Source organism: Simochromis diagramma, unplaced genomic scaffold (assembly GCF_900408965.1).
Source record: "Simochromis diagramma unplaced genomic scaffold, fSimDia1.1 OVJJ01000304.1, whole genome shotgun sequence".
In the NCBI taxonomy this organism is placed as follows: Eukaryota; Metazoa; Chordata; class Actinopteri; order Cichliformes; family Cichlidae; genus Simochromis; species Simochromis diagramma.
This window is the reverse complement of record NW_024387030.1, coordinates 21,289,586-21,311,254: the sequence shown is the minus strand read 5'-3', so window position 1 is coordinate 21,311,254 and position 21,669 is coordinate 21,289,586. Positions and strand designations below refer to the sequence as shown.

The 21,669-nt window shown below is 42.3% G+C and overlaps 1 protein-coding gene across 1 annotated transcript; it reads left to right on the top strand.

Moving 5' to 3' along the window:
- Window positions 1-425: 425 nt before the first annotated feature.
- On the top strand, window positions 426-19,944 carry heatr5a (HEAT repeat containing 5a; the record flags this gene model as incomplete). The annotated part of the gene is made up of 23 exons (XM_040041722.1): window positions 426-615; window positions 705-874; window positions 3,514-3,540; window positions 4,832-4,976; window positions 5,377-5,559; window positions 5,919-6,158; window positions 6,238-6,416; window positions 6,606-6,674; window positions 6,809-6,988; window positions 7,417-7,651; window positions 8,175-8,279; window positions 8,376-8,510; window positions 8,605-8,732; window positions 9,135-9,282; window positions 13,638-13,811; window positions 14,074-14,169; window positions 14,438-14,521; window positions 14,947-15,123; window positions 15,422-15,573; window positions 17,116-17,223; window positions 17,426-17,528; window positions 17,988-18,141; window positions 18,622-19,944. Coding segments are annotated over 23 exons (3,342 nt in total), but the record flags the coding sequence as incomplete, so codon positions are not given.
- Between the last annotated feature and the right edge of the window lie 1,725 nt (window positions 19,945-21,669).

The window sequence follows — 21,669 nt, the reverse complement described above, 5'->3', positions numbered from 1 at the left end:
TTGTTTTAAGTGACTTGGAATTAGAGGTACACTTTAAGTGCAGTATCTGGTATAATCTGCAACTTGCTTAGGGACAAGTGGGGGAATATCTGTATGTTTGACTCTATATGTACAAATGTAAAAGATATAAGAACCACGTTTACATCGGAGAATAACAAGCTAAGCTAAAGTCTAAGCTCTAGGTGTGAGCACAAAAGCCCCACCCAACTGTTGCTTAAATCAGGAGAAGGGTTGGCTAATAGGCAACTTGATGTGCATTCCTTCTGCTCTGCAAAGGGTGCTTCGTTTGATTTGTTCAAGTCTCAAGGTATAAAGGATTTAAGGTGAGAAAGTTAAGACTGGACCAGGTTTCTGTTTTGTTTTTGGGTTTTTTTGGTTTTTTTCCCTTCTTGCTGGTCATACCTTTTGTGTATCTCTGTGTCCAGACCTGGTCTCTCCACAGTCTTTCTCTGGTGGTCGACCTGTCAGGTGGTCTTTATAGAACCCATGCGGAACCATCGTTCACTCTCGTGCTCCGGCTGCTGCTCTCCACTCCACCCACCCACCCTGAGGTGCACTACAGCCTAGGACGCTGCCTGCATTGCCTGATCACCTGTTTGGGCCCAGACCTGCAGGGTATGGAACCCCTTTGTCATACCCAAGGACAGTTTCAAAATTAGAGAATGTTTTAGGGATGTGTAAGTGATTTGTGTTTTTGACTCCAGGTAATGGCGCAGCAGTGTCTGGTCTGCGCTCCAGCTGTCTGGTTGCATGTGGAGTGATGCAAGACAGTCCAGACTGTCTTGTTCAGGCCAGGGCCATTTCCTGTTTGCAACAGCTGCACATGTTCTCACCTCCACACGTCAACCTGACCAGCCTTGTACCTGCACTCTGTGTAAGTACACCTGAGGAGGCATGGCTTTCTATAGCTTTTTCTTTTCTGTAAGCTGACTAGAACAGTATTTCCCAACCTTTTGGAGCCACGCCACATATTTCACATTAGAAAAATCACACGGCACACCACCAAACAAAAAGGTCACAAAAAGCATATTGATCATTTTTCCCTATGCACCAGGCATAGCAGAATTGGTTTTGATTTGTCCCCAGGATACCTTTTTTGCTTTCTTCTGGCCACTACTCATGCTAGGGCCTTCATCTGGGTCAGGATTTTCTCCAGGACCCAGGTCAGATTCTTTTCAAATATTTATACTTGCCGCGTTGTCTCACTCACAGCATGACTGTTTTACTGGCAGTTGGCATTCTATTTAATTATAGCAGGTAGTTGTACTGGTTTCTAGTGGAAGAGAATGTAATTGTTCTGCCTATTACTCACGCTGGTGATTTAGAGTACTAATCAGTTGGAACCAGATAATCTTCCTAGGCATACCTACTCATTTCTCGCGGCACATAGTGGTTGGGAAACACTGGTCAAGAAACCTTTTTTTGTATTTACAAAAGAAAACAAGGACCAAAAAAGTTGACATTTATCACATTTTCTGGCAAAGAAGGTATATTTTTTTAAACCTCACCTTATGATTATTCATTGATATTGTAAACACCAAAGCTTAAAACTCTACTTCTGTAAAGCCTCAGTCACAAATAACTCTTTTTGTATGTTTGTCACACTAAAATGTTTCAGATCATCAAAAAATGTAAATATTAGTCAAAAATAACACAAGTCAACATGAAACGCAGATTCTAAATGGTGTTTATTGTTAAGGGGGAAAAAAATCCAAATCTACCCTGTGTGAAATAGTGATTTCAAGTTGAAGCACACTTGGGTTTCTCAGCAGGACAATGAAATCAAAACACATCAGCAAGTCCGCCTCTGAATGGCTTAAGGAAAACAAAAAGACAACTTTGGATTGGCCTACTCAAAATCTTGACCTGAATCCAATTGAGATGCTGTGGCATGACTTTAAAAAGGGGGTTTATGCTCGAAAACCCTCCAGTGGTTCTGCAAAGATGAGTGGCTCCAAATCCCTCCACAGCTGTAGAAGCCAGTTATCACAAAGGCTTGATAGCAGTTTTTGCTGGCTCCAGGGTAGCCCAGCCAGTTATTGGGTTTAGAGGGCAATCAGTTTTTCACTCAGGAACATTAAGGTTAGGATTTTTTTCCACTTAATGCGAAATACAGTGGTGTAATTATTATCATTTCCTTCTCTTCATCTGCCTCATCCACCACTACTCTCTCCTGCATCATTTCCATCTCTTCCTCTTCCTTCTCACCTCAAGCCTCATGTCCTGAACTTAAATCAAGACTCTAACATAAGAAAATGTGCATAAACATACTTATTTATTACTACTATATTGTCACAGTTAGTTACTGTCAACAGATAAAACATGTGACCCATCACCAGATAGCTGACAAAGTACTGGGTGTAAAAGTAGCAGCTATTTATAAGCTAACTAGCTAACATCGGGCTCAAATGTTCTAAAAATGACACTTTCCCTATGATAAACAGTTTGATTACATAATTACACCATCAGTGTCGCTGTCATGGGGCGGAAGTGAGGTTTATTTATTTATTTATTAACCTTTATTTAACCAGGAAGATCCCATTGAGATTAAAAACCTCTTTTTCAAGGGAGACCTTGAAAAAGAGGTTAATTGAGTCATCGCCACAAATCAGATTGCTTTCACAAATGTAGCTTTACACCCTCCTCTAGAGTAAATAGATGTGAAAACCCGGCATATTGACAGCTGAGATAAACAGTGGACTGATAGGCTGATGAATGCCAGCCCATTTGAGGTGACTCGGGGTAAAAAGAACAAATAATTGCAAAATATTTGACAAATATTCTGATTTTTTTTCCTGATTTGTCACTAGATGTTTATTATTAAAATATGTTAAAATATGGTGTTTCAGGGAGAGACTTTATCCATGCTCCTAGATGCATGAAGGAGCATTTCTGCAGGTCCTTCCTTCCTGCAGCTGTCAGACTGTACAATCAATATAGCTCCCAACAAACATAGATGTTTACATCTGTGCTGTATCTTATCAACCGATTCACACTACAACCTGGGCCTCTTATCTGTATTTAATTTTATTTAATATCAATAACTATACAGAACTCTGTTTTTGGTAACTATTGACCTTGATGTAAATGTGTAAAAAAAAATGTGCATGTGTATGTTGTGTATGTGTGCTGTGTACTGTTTGTTTGTATATGTGTTTTTCATTATGCTGCTGTTACAACCAAATTTCCCCTTGTGGGACAATTAAAGGATTATTCTATTCTGTTCTCTATTCTATTCTATCAGAGAGACTTTATTAATCGCAGAGGGACATTGAGTACAAAAAGGTTTTTATACACGGTCATGGCTGTTATAGGGTTGTTGGGTTCAGTTTTGATAAAATGTTGTTAAACATCATCATGCTTCCTGTTTGACAGACACAACTTGTCCAAACTCGACTGGATTCATATTTCATCTCTGCATACTGCATTTCCTGCCATGTTTCTCTGCTGTGTCGAAATTAGAGTTCGTCCAGATTTATAGTGTGTGTTGTTTTTGATCATTCTGTCTTACAGGAGATCTTGTTGGATTATTCCGTATTGGTAGGTTCTTTTTTTTTTTTTCCAAGGTCCGCAGCTGCTGTCTCTCAGTTTTAGCTTTGTAATCTCTTTTTTTTCTTTTTTCTTTTTTTCATTGTGACCTTTCTGCTGCTGTGACCTTGGTCTGGGCGATAAAAATACTCTTCACACAAAGTTCCTTTCACAATAAATATCCTGAGAACTTAGACAGATAGGAAAGATTTTAGATTATTTTTATATTATTTCTTTATTTAAGCACAAAATGATTGCTTTTGTGGCTTTGTTTAATCAGGATCCTGATTAGCAGCTTCAGACTTGGCTGTTCTTCCTTAGCTGACATTTTTGCATCCAGGAAAAACCACAAAATTGATTTTCCACAAACATCACCATCTGCTTAACTGTTAGTGGAAATATCTATACATCAGCTAGGTATTGGAACATATCTTAGGAAGGCGTAGTGAGATTTTTAGACACACCTCAGGCTGTTAACACAGTAGTATAGTAGTTGTATAGTGCCTATTTGTACTACTTTTACAGTTGCATTTTTCAGGGTATGCTAGCTCAGAAATTTGTTATAAATAACAGTTTTAAATGTGATCTCAAAAAAGATGCCCATTTCGCCCAGAGTCACTGTGTCACTGACACTCTGTTTTAACACAGCTCCCCGTCACTTATGAACACACCATTCTGTTGGAATGAATCCTGTCAGCTCAGTTTTCTGTTCGCAGAATTTTAACCTTTTTCCCTGTTTTACAGTATTAATTAAGTTTTTTTTCTTATTCTTTGAGTGTTTATTCTTAATTTACTATTTACTCTCACTTTGTTTGCTTTTCAGCTAACACATTAACAGCCTCAAGTGCAGTTCTGACAAAAAGTTCCTCCGTTGTTTTTTATCCCCCACAGTGTTTCCTCTGGAGAAAGTGTTGCTACTATTAGTTTGTAGATTGTTTTAGTTTGTTCATACAACAAAGTTTGATTAAAAGCACAATATTCTATAATTGTAGAATTTTTAATGTGAATATTAAACCCAAAAATATACCGGTTTTGTTTTTTGTGCTGTTAGCCAGACTTTAAAAAAAAAAAAAAAAAGTATTCCACTCAAACTCAGTTTTAGGAACTTGTAAACATTATTATTTGAGAGAATACTGTTCCATATTGATGGGCTGTTTTTAAGGTCCGCAGCTGCGGACCTTGAAGATTTGGTGGAAACAACTCCTGGATGAAACACTGTCTTTAGCAGCATGCTTTCCCCTGATGAAAAAGTACAGTGTCAGGTAGAGTTGTTATGTGTGTGAACTGTGTGTTTGTGTTTCAGGCAAACCTGTGCAGCTCGTTCCTATGTTTGCGCCGGGCCGTGGTGGCGTGTTTGCGCCAGCTTGTCCAGCGGGAAGCGCTGGAGGTCTCTGAGCATGCCATTGCTCTGGTCAAAGAGCTCCCAAGACGAGACAACACGCAACTTGGTGAGAAGAAACAGACATTTTATGGAAACTATGATGATTATCAGCCTTCTTTTTTTAACAGGACTGCATTTTTCAGTTTGTTAGTGTTACCAGTCCATTTTTTTTTTTGTTTGGATTGATAATAAATGAATGAGTGTGTTTTCTTTTTCACCAACTTTATTCTCTGGCCCTTCAGCTCACTGTTGTTGTCTGACTTCTGTTGATCTCACGTTTTTATTGATGTGTGTTTCATTGCTTGTGAAGCTCTCTTTGTGCAGTGAAATTTTCTTGATTTTGTATTATCATTAAATTTCACTTACACACAGTTACTTGCTTCTGTTTGTAGCATATGAGCAGTTTATTGCAGCGCACCTCTCTTCTACATCTTTGCTCACCTAATCCTTTCGATCTGTCTGAGCAGATGTCACTATAAAAGAGGTCGGTCTCGAAGGTGCTCTGTTCATTCTGCTGGACCGGGAGTCAGACTTCAGTCTGAGGAAGGACATTCAAGAGACTCTGGTTCATATGATGGCAGCGAGTGCCACCAGCAGCAAACTGGCCCACTGGCTGAAGCTCTGCAAAGATGTCCTGTCTGCAACTACAGGTGGGCTCAGGAGGTTGGCAGCCTGTAGCTGTTTCTTTGAGTACCCAAAAGCTCAAGTTTACATTTCTGTTTTCAGACTAAAAGTTAAAGGGCTTAAATTATATAAAGAATAAGATTTTTTTTTTTTTTTTAAAGGACAGAATTTTATTTTATGGAATTTGGGTTCTGTCAGAAAAAAGGAGGGAGGGGTCAGCTGAAAAAGAAATATTTCATTGATGATTGCTTTGAATGTGTAGAATGAAAAAAGCTGGCAAAGCTGGCAGTTTGTTTGAAAACTACTGAGGATTAAGATAATACCTGGTGATTATGAGTTAATGGGTCACTGATAGCGTCTGTGACGTTAGAAATCTGTGTTAAAGATGGTCGTGCCCCATTGGAGTCGAAACAGGAGGATGAAGACGCAGACCCTGGCAAAGATGATGACTCCTCTGCCTTCAGAGCCCGGTCTGAGTCTGGTGGCCCATTCACAGCGCTGCGCTCAGCCACACGTTGTTTCGCCATGGAGTGTGTGTGTCGCATCATAGCACAGTGCGAGACTGCCGACCCAGCTCACTTTGACATGCCTCTTGCTCAGGAACAACGCCTGCATGACTCCACTGGTAAGACCTCACAGGGATTTGCTCGGTTTATGTTTCTGGATGTCTCAGACATCGTTGATCTCTCACCCGTTTCTCTCAGATTTCCTGGTCCTCCATCTTGGCGACCTGGTACGCATGGCGTTTATGGCATCAACAGATCACAGTGATGAGCTGCGACTAGCAGGACTCCAAACACTCCTGGTTATCATCAGACAGTTCTCAGCCATTCCAGAACCAGAGTTTCCTGGTCATGTGATCCTGGAGCAGTACCAGGCTAATGTAAGGATCAGTAACTCATCTGAACTGTTGATTTTAGTTGCCATCAACAGCAAGTTACTAAAAGAAGAGGTGACACTACACAGGGGTAAACGGGCTCCTGAAAATCCTGACTTTTTTTCTATTTGAAAAGATGCTACAGAATCTGCTGTGTCAGAGTCCTGTAGTATTTTCATTTGTATGTGTTTGCAGGTTGGAGCTGCTCTCAGACCCGCCTTCACCGCTGATGCTCCTCCTGACATTACTGCCAAAGCCTGCCAGGTGAACAGTTGTCAGTAATCATTTTCATAATCCTCACTGCTGCGCTGCTCGGGTCATTCTGTCTGCCCTGCAGGTCGTCAGCTAATGAACAGAGATGTAAAGTGTTACCTTTAATGCTGCCTTTTCCTCTACAGGTGTGTAGTGCATGGATCGCTAGTGGTGTAGTCAGTGACCTCCGTGACCTGCGACGTGTCCACCAGCTCCTTGTCTCCTCATTGGCTAAGGTCCAGAGTGGAAGGGAAGCGTCAAGCCAGCTGTACAATGAGGCTGCTGCTGCCATGGAGACACTGGCTGTTCTCAAAGCCTGGGCTGAGGTGAGTATTTACCCTTTTTAGTTGTTCGTTTTGGAATCTTCTCGTCATCTTACATCATTATTGAAATGTTTTATTGCAGACAAAAATACTTCTCTTTTTGTTTTGCTTTTTTCTGCAGCGATAGTAGCGCAAAGACTTGAATCCAAACGTCCATTCGTGTGTCTAAAATATTCTTGATAATACAGCTCGGGATAATGTTTCGAATAGCACTTACCTCAATACTCTCCTGATAACAACTTGTTGCGTGTTAGGCAGAATGACTTGATAGTGTTTTTAATAACAGCCCTAAGCACCAAATGTCTCCAACATCTTGTTTTTGGCAAGATATTATCTAGATAATGAGTATTGTGTATCAATCATAAATATTTCTACAGAAAATAAATTAAATTATTGCTGCAATTTTCTGTGGTTTTCTTCATTTCTGTCAGGTTTACATTGTAGCTGTTCAGAGGAGCAAACAAAAAGAAAGCTCTCATAGACCAGCTGACCCATCGGTCTCCTCTCTGGCCAGTGACAGCTCAGGCTCTGAGTCAGGAGGGGCGGGCCTTCTGAAGTTGGTCCAATCAGAGCTATCGACACTGAGCCGTCTATGGCTGGCAGCACTACAGGACTATGCACTACTGACCCTCCCACAGGAGTACTCATCACAGCTACCTGCAACAGGTGGGAGAGAATTTCCAGCACAAATTTGTGAATAATTTTTCACTAAGAAGTATATTTCATATCTACAGCACATATTCCAGGCAAACAATGTTTTAAAAAGTACTGTAACATCAAAACGTGATAACTTTGTTAACCATAACCCAGTTGTTTATACATTTGGACAAGTTTTTTTTTATTTTCACCCCCAGTTTTCTTGCATGTTTTGCAAAGTATAGAGCTTTGCTGGGGGTTGTTGAATGTCATGATATCGCAAAAGCCTATTTCCTGGTGTTGTGTTTGACACAAAGTAACTTACTTTTACTGAGCTGATGTATTCAGTTACATATTATGCATTTTTGTTAGGGGAGCTGCTATTCATAGTCCTGATATAAACTTGTTTTGATTTCTTTTTTTCATATAGGGCCAGGTATAGATAGCTTTTCTCCCCTAATAAAGGAATCAGGACCACAGCTGTGATTAGATGATTTTATTTTGAGAGATATGGTGTTTCTTTATTTTTTTCCTCTCCCTCTTTCTCATGCAGGAGGTTCCTTCTACACAGCAGAGACTGTCAGCCAAGCAAGACGTCATTACACATCGTCCTGGGCTCCCATCCTCCATGCCACCTCCCTCTGGCTCCACAGCACAGGTTAGTATTCCTCCTTCTCACTCTTAATACCGCTGTTCTTTCATTGTAATAAGCAGATACATGTAAAAGTATCTGTTACTTTACGTGTGTGTGCAGGTTTCGTGATGTCAGATGAAGCACCTGCTAACCTATCTAGACCAGCAACACCTACCTCCATGGGAAACAGAAGCTCTGTGGGTGGAGCAAAGAGTCCGGAAGACATTAATACTGACAGATTGCACCTCATACTTGGTAACAAACTGGTTATAACTGCTGAGTAAAATGTGTTTATGTATTAAATTCTGTCCTATTGTATTGACTTTAATCATGTTGGTCTCGCATTCAGGGATCAGCGTGGAGTTTCTCTGTTCTCCACATTCAGAGGACCAGATGGAGACCATCACCTCCTGTCTGAGAGCTCTGCAGGTGCTGCTGGAAGTTTTGTGGCCCCGAGCAAAGATTGGAAATGACCAGGTGAGGCACAGCTTTTACTAGTTTTCACAGTAAACACGATTTGAAACATTAGCCTTTCGACACTAGAATCCAAACTAAATTGTACAGGATTGAATTTGACTGGCAATTCTATATGTGCAGTATTTATTTCCCAGTGAATAATGACGTGAAGTTATGACTCTTCTGTACAGTTAAATGCAATATAGGGTAGTGTAAATAATAGTAGTTGTTTTTTTTTTTTTTTTAGCTGGCACAACAAAAACCTAAAACCTCAATTAATATTAATGGCTGTCATCTCTCTCTGTGTTGCATGGTTTGCTGCTTCACTCTACATGCGCTCACCTAGAAAGGGTCATTCAAAGCTCATTTAACTCCTAATAATAAACTGCATTGGTCGAGTGCTGACTTTCTTTGTCTGTTTAGGCTCTGAGCGTGGAGCTACTCAGCGTCCTCCACAGACTCATGGTGACCAGAGAGTCTGTATCAGTTCAGCTCGCTGTGTTGGATTTATTGCAGCGAATTGTAGCTGCTGCTCATGAGCACATCAGGGAGAAACGCCACAGTGCTGAAGGTAAGTAAACACAAAATTTCCTTAGGGATTAATAAAGTATTCTGATTCTAAAAAGATTATTCTGCTTCTTCTTTTTGAAACCTCACGTGGTATCTCAGTACGGGAAGCGCTTTCTGGTGTGACTAACCACACCAACTCTACTACTACCACATCTATGTAAGTTAGATCAGTTACTTCAAGGATGCAGGGTCCCCTGACTACTTTTAAATAGTCTGTCTGACGGACTAGTTACACAATATGGGATCAACAAGAAAAGATTTTTAGAATATCAACAAATTAAATCCATAGTAAAAAAGAAATTTAAACCGGGTCAAGTTGAACTAGAAACACCACCAAGTGTGGTTCAATTTCTTACTCTTAAAACCCCCAAATTACTTTCCAAAATATACAGAATGCTTTCTAAAACAGATGAATCAATATCACTTCCTATTGCAAAATGGGAAGCGGATTTATCAGTTAACTTAGACCAAAACTTCTGGTCTCAGATTTGCTTAAAAACCTTTCATCTAATTAGAAATCCCAGTCTTCAATTAATTCAATACAAAATATTACATAGAGTGCACTATACAGGTCATCGGATGTTCAAGATGGGCTTTATGGCTACCAACAACTGCTCACACTGTCAAACCAATTCACCGGACAATTATATCCACGCTCTTTGGTTCTGTCCACCAGTTCAGAAGTTTTGGCGCGAGATATGTGAAGACTTATCAAAGTGTCTGAAATGTAACATTCCAACTTCCCCTTTAGTGTGTTTGTTGGGCAGCTTAGATAATGTCACTTCAGAAAAGAATATAGCCCATATGGTTTTCACTGCCCTATGCATAGCCAAGAAAACAGTCCTCATGAACTGGAAAAATAAAAATAATCTTAATTCTAACCAATATAGAAATTATCTATTAGATTACATTAGTCTTGATACAGCCTCTGCCACCACATCAGATCAATTGCTCTGGGCTCCTTTGATCAGCTCCATCACCAAGTGGGGGTGGGGGGTCATAGTTTGGTCCCGCCTTCACTGTTGTGATTGGTGTGGGGGTAGGGACAGGCTTAGGGCGTCGGGGGGTTCCCCGGAGGCATCTTCCTTGGGGGGCTCAATCCGGGGTAGCGGTCATGTCCGGTTAGGGGCTCTGTTGGCTCTCAGGTGACAGTTTCCTCGTGTCTGCGTGCAGCGGGGCTAGGGGAGGGTCTGTGCTGACGGACGTGGGTTACTGACCTGGTAGCCTGGCTGCCCCTGAGTGGGTCCGGGATGGGCGTGAGGTTCTGGGGGCGCTCCGTCTCTGGGCTGGGGCCCGGGCCGGGCCTCGGGGGCTTGGGTCCTTGTTGGTGTGTTGCCGGGGTTGTGGGCGGGTGGGTGCATGGGGGCCCAGCCCTGGAGCAGGGTGCCGCCGGTGCGTCGAGCCACCTGGGGGGCTCTTCAACTGGTGAGGGAGATTGTTACATCTTGCAGGAGCTTTCCTCTCTTCAGGAACTCTCTCTGCAGGAGGGGGAGATACAGGAGAGGTGGAGGAAGATCTCAGCCTGGGCGTCTATTGTCTTATGTAGTCTGGAAGATGAGTGGATGGTGGGGTGGGTGCAGTTTTCTCTGTGGTGGGGTTGGGTGGACTGTCCCGGGCTCTGTGGGGCCGGGCGGCGCTGCTGTACTGGGCCCCGGTCCGGATGGGCCTGTGCCCCCTTTCCCTGGCGGGTTGCAGAGTATGGGGGTGCCTACTGGGGTCAGCGGGGGAGCTGGCCCCAGGGAGGGGTCACTTGCCCCTCCCTTCCTTCCCTCCCCATCTCCAGCTGCCTCCCTCTTCCCGCTCCACCACAACCACCCACATATGCAGGGCCTTGGAGTAGGGGTATGTCACCAGGGTGCAGAGGAGGCTACCCCCCCCCCCCCCCCCCCTGTCCCCTTCTGGCTGCCTCTGCCTCAATTTTATCCCACAACTTGGACATTCACATTACTCACACTCTCATTACACATACATATAGGATCTTGGGGGTGGGCACGCTACACGGACTCCAAAAGACCATCAGGGTGTACACCTCACCCCTGCCGTCGTTGCCCACCTCTCAATTTTAAATACACGTAGACATTGAGGGCTAGCAGGAGGGGCTATGCGCTTACCTGCTGCTCTCTGGCAGGTAGCTCCATGCCCTCCTGGGTTTTAAATGCACCTTAGAACACACATGCATCAACACTACAATGAGCGGGTGGAGGGAGGTTTGGAGTCTTCTCACACCCCCATTCTCTGCGGCCTGCTGGAGCGGGGGGGGCTAGGGGGAGGAGTTGGCCGTCCGACTGCGGTCTGGGGTGTGGGGCCTCCCTGCTGCTGCGGAGTCAGGGCGGTCTGCCTCTCCCCACCGCAGGGAAAAGGGTAACACCACCTGGGTCTGGGTGCAGTTCCCCCCTCCAGGGGCAAGGGTACCTAGACCCGTTTCGTAGAGTACGCTTGGGGAGTGTGATTGTGTGTACAGTGTCTGTCTATGTCTGTCTCCACGTTGGTTGAGTGTGGAGTAAGTGCATATGAGAGCATGAGGGTGGGAATGGATGTTTGTGTCTGTGTGTGCCTGTATGTCTGTGTCTATATGTCAGGTTGGGTATCAGATGCCACCTCTCTGGGGACATCTCAGGCCCTCCAAGGTTTGGAGGTCTATCTCCCCCCACCACTACTTCCCCTGCCAGTGGCGGACTCCCTCAGACATCGGTGCGTTGGTGGTTCTTTGTGTCTGGGGATGGGCGTCCAGGTACACACCGGCTCACTCCTTGGCGGCCGCTTATCGGGGCCTGGAGCCTGGGGCTCGCTCGGGCCACTTCGGAGGTGGGGTGCCCCCAGCCTCTCGGCCTGGGGCTCGGTCACTCAGGCACAGCTGGCTGCCGGCGGAGCTCACGGGCGCATCACTGCAACCCCCCCTGGCTTCTGCTCCGCGGCTGCTGAGTGACCCCTCATCTGGGACTCTCCTCAGCTCTTTCTGGGACAGTGGCGCGGCTGCCCCTCTGTTGGTCTTCCTTGGTCTCTTGTGTTCTGAGGGCCTCTGGATGTCTGGAGTTTTGATCTCCTCCATACCTGCTTCATGCCCTGGGGGACGGGGCTGTGGCCCCCCCACACCCTCTAGCAGATCATTACATGAAGGAACCTTTTAAAACAACAAGCACGTCCATGCTCACAGGTGTACACACGGGTGATCACACCCACAAACTACACCCTTTTTGGCTCCTACCTCAAAGCACACTGTGTTCTGTTGATCTTATGTGCTGCACAATAATGTTTAATATTTAGTATTTACTGTCATATTCCCATATATCATTGTGATGTTGTTTATTCTATTACTCTTGTTCTCTTCTGCTTGTTTTCTTTTTTCTTTCTCAACAGGTGATCCAGGTGATCGATAGATGCATTTTCTTTTTCTTTCTTTTTTTTTCTGCCCATTCTGTTGGTTTTTGTTTTTTGCCCTTCTCCCCCGTCCCTCTTCTCAGCTCTTTCTCCCCTTCTTTCCTCCAGTCAAGTCTATCCCGTATTCAGCAAGTGAAAATAAAATAAACAATAAAAGGTGAATCAAAGGGACCATTATGGCAAGGCTGGGATGGTCAATTTGGTAAAGTAAATCCGTTGGGCATCTTTCTTTGCCTTTAGACAATAATTCTGATGGCAAAAGAGCCAAACGGGACAGGCAAAAAAATAAAAAAATAGTCTGTCTCGCACATATAAATTACATGGAACTGACACCAGCACCAGTCTCTAATTTTGATTGCTCTTTACTGGCCCAGCAGGCACTGGATGGTAGAGCTAGCTTGTCTGCGCCACAGCCAGCCAAAGTCACTGTCTTTGCACAGGGGAGATATATCACTCTGTTTTCTCTTTAAAATAAGCGATGCCCTCCTTGGGATGTGGAAGAAACACACAGAGAATGCCTGGTCTTGTTCAGGGGCTGTTATAAAGGGGATCAGGGGATCCCGTGTCCTTGAAATGATTGGTCTGTCTTAGTAAGATATAGTAGTAGTGGTCAAGCCAGAAAGTGCTTCCAATAGTGAGATACCTCACTCGTTTATGTATCATTTCTTTTGTGTTCAATAAATCCTCTTAGAGGAGTAAAACCAGCTTCTCAACCAAGGGAAGCAATAAACCATTTTTACAACCAGACGGCAAAAATTCCTTTCTGATCTCAACAAAATCGTAACGCAAGCTTCACTTTTTATCTTTTTCTGGAACTTCCTGCTACATTGAATCTTTCTCATCAGGTCTCAACAGTTCTAATAATTGTAATCTGTAATTTTTAGATCCAGTTTGTATATGTCTGAACCTATCTAGATTGTTGCCAAACAGAATAATTTAAATGCTCCTTTCGTACTATTTAACTTTAATGTTTCTTAGTGGATGATGGCGCAGCAGAGAAGGAAACACTTCCAGAGTTTGGGGAGGGGCGAGACACTGGTGGTTTGGTTCCTGGTCACTCACTGGTTTTTGGTGCCCTGGAGCTCTGCCTCTGTGTACTGGTCCGGAAAATCCCACAGCTGAGCCCCAAACTGGCTGGAACTAGTCCAATTGGTAAGGAGATGGATGGGAACAGGGAGGGCTGCTGCAGAGAGGGAGAAGAAATAAATAAATGGAAGGACTCAAGGGAACTTCATTTCAGATACTCTCTGTCAGTGGTGTATGATTGGCTAGACAAGCACAAGACAAAGATTTTTGTAGCTACTGTCAAAAACAAAATTTTTTTTTAAAAATTCCAAAGTAGCATTCCTTCATTCTTGCGGATAAAAGTGTCTGCACATATAAACCTATCAGTATTTTTGGGGTGTGCATTTAGGTCCTGGAGGCTCAGCGTGGACAGACAGCGACTGTCGTCTGGTAGCATCAGCTCTTTGTGTGCTTTCTGAGCTGCCGTCCATCTGCTCTCCTGAAGGTGAGAGCATGAATCACCCATTTTCTCATGCTAACACAACAATAAAGGGACTGGCATGGTTGTATTAGAGCCCTTGAGTTTTAGCTACTTACTACTGAAGGGCTCTGGGCTGTGTGTTGGTTTTTTGGAGGAGAGCACATCTGCATAGGTTGCATACCCATAATCCTTCAGTTTGTCTAGCCAAATATCTATGCAAATGGACACACATGCGATGCATCTCCTTTTATTGGTCTGTTGTTGGTTTGATGGCTGTCTGTCCTCTTTGTAGGCAGTGTGTCCATTCTCCCCACTGTCCTCTACTTGCTGCTGGGAGTCCTGAGAGAGTTGGTCCACCAGCCCAGCGCGCAAACAGGTTAAGACAAATAATTTAGACTGTAATGTCCATAAATAATTTATGTTATTAATGTGGCTAAGGTGGGTGTTATACTAACTGTGAAGTAACAAAGTAAAAACGTCTATACCAAGAGCATTTTATACACATAAAGTAAATAATTAAACTGACATTGTCACATAAAAGTGACATAAATACATAAAAGTGACATTTACCAAAAACAAAACTAAAAGAGAGTCAGGATTAATCGGGTGGACGTTAACAGCATCTCATTCAGTTTTTAAATAAGCACATCTTCTCTCCTTCAAAGCCAAACTGTCAGAGCTGAAAATAACAATAAATTGTGTTTCTGCAAGTTTAGAAATGGACTTCAGTAAAATGTATAAGTATTTTGTCCACTCAGTGATCATGTTTGACATCAATGATGATGTTAAACTTGCTTACAGGTGCTTCAGCAGTTGAATCGGCAGGTGGGGCTTGTCTGAGTGTGGTCATCCAGGCGGCTATTCAGGCTCTGAAGTCCGTCTTGACTTCACCCATGAGCAGACAAGAGAAATGTCGAGGATCCTGGAACCTGCTGCTGCAATCTGCTCTAAATACACTTCTAACATTTTGGGACAGTGGTACGTACAGTGTAAATGTAACTTACAAACGTGCAGCTCTCTGTAGTTTTAGCAAGTGCTTCTAAAAAATCTTCAATTTGCCACCCATATACCTACAGGCACTATGCAATAAAGCTGTAAGGTATTTCTGTGCTAATAATAAAGTCCTCATTAGCAGTACTCCCTATGGCCAGAGAGGTGATGGAGAGAACTGTAGACTCCACACTGACGGATTAAAAATTACAGCCACTGGCAGAAAAATGCTAAACTACCAAACACTGAAGAGAATGCCTGAAATTGTTTCTTTGTGTAATTTCAGGGCCTTCCAGCTGTGTTGTAGACAAGGTCAGCCTCCTCACCGCTCTGACCGTCTTCCTGCTATCTGCTGGTCCTGATGTCTGTACCATTGAGCCTCTGCACAAGCTCTGTCTGCAGCGCTTCACCACCAGCATAGACTCCAAAGACCCTCTGGTAATATCTGATAGTTAGGCTATATTCTGACCATGACCTCTCTTAGAAGATGGACATTCTAAAAGCCAGAGAGTGTCTGCAAGACCTCAGGTAGTATAGAGGTCTATATAAAAACAGCCCTCGGCGCCTTTGCTGTTAACCTTAGTAAACACTTTCCTGTTGACTTTGTGAGCTCAGCCACTAATTTCAAGTTTTACTGAATACACCGTGAAGTTAATTCGGGTCTGTTTCAGACTCGGAGAGTAGCATAAAGTAGGGTTTGCTCATTTACTAACAACTTGTGACAGAGAAATCATTATGAACTGAGCATGCAGCATTCTGCAGTTTCAGTCATTTCAACCTTGTGTTTTGACAATCAGTGCTTTTTGTTTGTTTTCTTTAAAAGGAACAATGTATACAGTGTGGCAATGACCATCTTTCATATACAGTTTGTGCCTCAAAGTGGTTTTTCCGCCACATATTTCTGTTGCCATTAACTAGACCAGTGGTAAATGGTAAATGGCCTGTATTTGTACAGCGCTTTACTAGTCCTTAAGGACCCCAAAGCGCTTTACACATCCAGTCATCCACCCATTCACACACACATTCACACACAGGTGATGGCAGCTACATTGTAGCCACAGCCACCCTGGGGCGCACTGACAGAGACGAGGCTGGCGGACACTGGCACCACCAGGCCCTCTGACCACCACCAGTAGGAAACGTGAAGTGTCTTGCCCAAGGACACAACGACCGAGACTGTCGGAGCCGGGGCTCGAACCGGCAACCTTCCAATTACAATTCGAGCTGCCAACTCTTGAGCTACGATCGCCCCAGTGGTGTCAAACACAAGGCCCGGGGACCACAATTGGCCCAGCAAAAACTCCATCCAGTCCACTGGACAGCGTTGAAAAATGTGGGGCATAAATTTCAAACTTTTAACTGTAATTTCATTTAATATGTTTCACAGTTTTTGCTCCTTATAATTTCCCAACTCTCCCAAATCCAGTTTCACACGGCACCGAAGTAATTATGGGTTAGATAAAGAATTAAGCAGCAGAAAGGTTTCACAATTAAATGTAGACTTTTTTTTGTTTGTTTGTTTTGTTTTTGTTTTTAAAGTGGGTCCACATTAAAACAGGACATTTTCTGCAAGTTAACAAAACTGTGTTTCGTGATTAGAGGACATTTAGGGAAATGAGCTACCAAAGTTTTACACCTTGTGCTTAAATTTTATGACATCAAAGAGTTGTCCCTACAGATTTTTCATTCACTATAGTGGCATTCCTTTATCATGTAATAAAACTCTTATATTAGAATATCTCAGGGATTAAATATGTAGGAAAACGTCTTTACAGCGAGATAAAATAGTTTCACTTCAAGTCAATGTGGGCCCACAATGTAAAAGAGTTTGACATCGTTAATCTAGACAGTTTGGGGTACGCCATATTCTTCCAGACCAGTAAAACTCTGGATTAAGGATAGAGTTATGTTCCTCTAAGTCGATATTTGAGTAAGTGTGGGGTTCGACAGTGACAGTGTTTCCTCCCTTCTCTGCTCTAGGTTGTGAGTCACTGTTGTCAGCTGCTAACGACAGTGTTTCAGGCTCAGCCCGGTGTGGCCATCCCATACATCCAGGCCCTTGGTCCGACATTGATTCGATTCCTCCAGGTATCCAACCAAACTTATTTACCATACATGAGTATCTGAGTTGCTTTATGTTCATTAATAATATATATATTATTTTTTGTAATATGTTTAATTTTCTTTCTGTACTGATGCTTGCATGTACACTAAGGGAAAATGAAATAAAAACCTATATGATCAGTAGAAGGCATTGTTCAGGTGATTTCAGCATATGCTTCCTCCTCAGAAGGTGGAGCGGAGTCGTCCTCAAACTCCACAGGAGCTGCTTGGAGTCTTGGAGGGGATCCGAGCGATGGAGGCTTTGATCCAGGCAGCTGATGAATCACAGTGTGAGTAGAGTCTGTAGCAGAGACATGGTGGAGTCAGGAGATGATAGAATGGAAGAAGGTAAAGCAAGGCTCTCTGTCCAAAGGAGGATAGTGGTGGAGTGCAGCAGCCTGATTTGTGCTCTAAATGTGCTAATCCTTCTCAGTATTCACTGCTCGCATATCTGATGTGTTCTCCTTCCCTTCCTGATTAACCAGCATGCAGCCCTTCACAACCACGCACTGAAGTGAGAAGCTGTGAAATGTTAGTTTGGTTAACCAGTGATTCAAATTTGGCTGTAGGTGTGCGTGAAAGATGAATGTGTCTGCTGTGAGAACTTAAAGGTGACTAAATTACTGGTTTAAATAAGCTTCCTTGAGCAAAGGTACAAGTCCATCCAGCTTTTGCTGAGATATTTAACAGATAAAACATTCTCCCCCATCTGAAGCTTGTTCCCATGTTTTGTGTATTTTGCCCTTCAGGTCCTCAGCTGGTGGCAGTCTTGCTGCCCCTCCTCATCTCCTTTCTCCTGGACGAAAATGCCCTTAGCTCTGCTCCCCTGCCATCCAGGTCTCTTCATGATTCGGCACTCAAGGATCTGATGCGCTTTGGCCCTCAGCACCCAGCTGTCTTCAGGTTGGTAGTGATGTGTGCAATTATTTTGTTGCATACGGGTCTGGTTTGGTTTGTATGACATGCTCCTGCTGCTCTCAGTGGACTGAACTGTACAAGCAACCTTTTTAGCTCTTTCATAATTTGTTTTTTTTTTAATGTAGATTACATGTTGATTTCTGGGATTCGTGAATATTTTATTTTCCTGCTTTTTTTACAATAATGTGATTATAGGCTGTAGGAAAAAGCATTGTATGACTCCTCTCTGAGGTTTTAGGATTTTATTGATCTCCAGGAACTTTTGGATGATTTTCATATAGTTCAAAATCATTTCCACTGTAGTTTCACCCTACCTGTGAAGGAGAGATTGGCAGTCTCCATCAGTAATTAAATCATGTCATGCAGAGCAAAGCCATGTTTTGTCATGCTGCTTTTAATGTTTTCAAAAGACAAAGGATCAGTGAATATGAAGCAGGTGGTTATATATTTTCCTTCCTCCTACAGGTCACTCATCACAACATCGCCTCACCTGAAGTCTCGTCTTCAAGCTGCCATCAAAGGAAATCAGGAGAGTTTGAATATTAAAGCTAGCAGTGCTAACCCAGCTGCCCACAGCACTGGGAAGTCCTCTCCCAGCATCACGCTCAAAACAAAGTTCCTGTGAGGCAGCCAAGCTTAGATCCGCCACACAGAGTCTGTCTCTGGAGTTTAACGTCACTAACACACTGTGGTACTTGTGATTGTTCTGAGGGACATTCTGACTGGTTCTGTGGTACACCATATTGAAAGAGTGATAGCAGACAAAAAAAAATTCTGTGAGTTCACTTCCTGTCTCATTTTGGAAAAAAGAAAAAAAAAACTAGATCGAATTTTGATTTTTTTTTCTTTTACTTTTTCCAGCACACTGCATGCCACCTCACATTGACGCTTACCTTTATTATGTCATTTGAAAAAATCAATTCTGCCAGGTTGGCATGTTTTATCACACGAACTGTGCATCATACATACCTGTTGATCAAATCACAGACTGACTCCTCCCCAGGACACATGAGCTTCAGTTCATATCTATGAGAATGAACTTGAAGAGTTCAAACTCAGCTTCAAAACGAACTGAGGCCAGTGTCAGTAATTTGGTGAATGATCAACATGATGGCTAACAATATCAAAAAGAGTCTTGTGTGAAACCGACTGAGCTTTATTCACCTTGAAAAGAAGGGAATGTGATTAAATTGTATTCAGATAGAGCTGTGTGCAAACAAGAGAAGGAACCAGTTTCATTGGTTCTGGCATGTGACACGGACGCCTCCTAGATGCCTCCTGAATGAGCTGTTTTGGGTGTATCCAACAGGTAGGAGACCCAGAGTCACACACGAGAAATGTCAGGTAGTCAGATTTTCCTCAGTTCCTGACTAAGTAACATGAACAGAAACCATCTGCATAGCTATAATAAGAGCTTTTAGTGCTAAAGGGAAGATGCCTTGGTGCTTCCTTTATTATCCCCTTTAGTAGAGGATACAATAGAACATTCTGAAAGGAGAGGAGATAAATCCTGCCCAGATTTCATTCATCAGATCATTTATAAAAACAATCAACATAAGTTGCGCACATCATTTAATACACACATCAGGTTAATAGTGCCTTACACCGCTCTTATGTTCTAAACCATCAATGATAGGCTGTTAAACCCACAGCTGAACTGTGAACATTACACTGCTGTGATCAGATTTGCTTTCTTGAGGTGTTGCCACGGGAACAATTATTTGTACTGTAAAGAATTATGAGCTATATCTTAATGATCAAAGCGTATTAAAGGTTTACTACAATTCATTTTGTATTAAGTGTTGCTGTATTGCAATGTGATGGACCGAGTTGAAAAACAGGAGGAGCCCAGGAATTATTAGAAAAATATAGTTTCCATTTATTTAACCCCCAAAAATTATATTTACAAGACTAATAAATGTTGAGCTCATAAAAGAGGTCAAAGAAACAAAACTGAACTCAGGCAAAGACTGCAAACTTAACAAACCAAATGACTGCTCAAACATACATAATTGACCTAAACATGAAATGACATACAAGGGTATATATAATGGCTGATCAGACCATTGTGACACATGAGGGGTAACAAACAAAACACAATCATAAATCACAAACGATGCAGTACAATCTAGTTTGTTAATAAACTCAACCCTAAAGAAGAAAATCAAAACCCCATTAAACCCTAAACTCAAATATTTAATTAAATACAAATACTTTGTTTTTAAAGTAAAGAAAACACACATTCCCCCCTTCAGCAGGAAGTGGTGGTGTGGTCCAATTATCTTCCTTCATATTTAATGGTTTCAAACCCTGGCTACCATCTTTTGTCCGGCAACTCCCAGGGATGATGGCAGGTAAGAAATAAAAAGACAAAAGTTAGTCAGAAAGCAAAGAAATTAAGTAGTATGAATACATAAGTAAACTAAATGTGCGCGCTTACAAATAGAACAAATGTATCCAAACCAATCAATAAAGTTATTGGAAACTAAAATGTATTACTATGTTCAAATGAAGAATGAAAATACAAAAGTTACTGACTTTAGAGTGTGGCCACGGGTTTGGCCATCACATGCAACTTCTTGGGTTATTAAGCATTAATTTGAATTAAGTCACAGCATGCCATCATAAAGGTGGGACTTTAACTGATCAACCCTGGGATACCTGGGTCATCAGTTCAGTCTTTTGAGTTAAATTTTTCACCTCTTGCATATGACCTCAATCCAATCTCTATCGTCAAGACTGGGACAATAACAAAAAGTGACATAACTGCTCCTGTATATTGTTAGTATCCCTTTCCATTTGCCCGTGTGTTTGCTTTACCATTAAAGCCACTACCTGGTGTTTTAAAACTACCAACAGCTGTTAGCGTGCATGTCCTAAAAGGCAACATTCAGTTGCCTGAGGTTTTTTTTTTTTTTTTTTACCCAAGTATAAGTTTTGCACACTTGCCAATTTCACTTTGTTATTTTTTCATTTGATTTTTTTATGAACCCATTCATGATTTTTTTTTCAAAGACATTGTGCTAGGATTGATCACATGTCATTTTTCTGCTGCTCTGAGCACCACATACATTTTATTCAAGCAAAAGCAGACACATCTACAGTAGATATTTCCAAATCTAAGCAATCTAGATGAGGAAACAGCACTGCAGACCACAGGAAAACACATACTTGTGATTTTTGAGGTTAACTGCCCCTTTAACAACACTACACTAACAGTTTGATGTTTTTTTGAGTGTGCTGTTATCTACTTTAAAAAGCATTGACTGGTTACTTAAACCTAAATCTCATCAGTTTGTTTAAAAAGAAAAAAAGTCTTGACTTTGTAAATGTAAATGTTGTCCTCTTAACATGATTTTCTTGAATGATGATGGGTAACATTAAAGTACTGACCAGCAATAAGTGTACAAGGCAGCAGAGATTGAGTGTCTGTCTCTGTCCTGGCCATCTCATTTGTGCAGTGTACAGGTGTGAACAGAATGAACGAGTAGGTACAGTTAAATGTTCTGAACA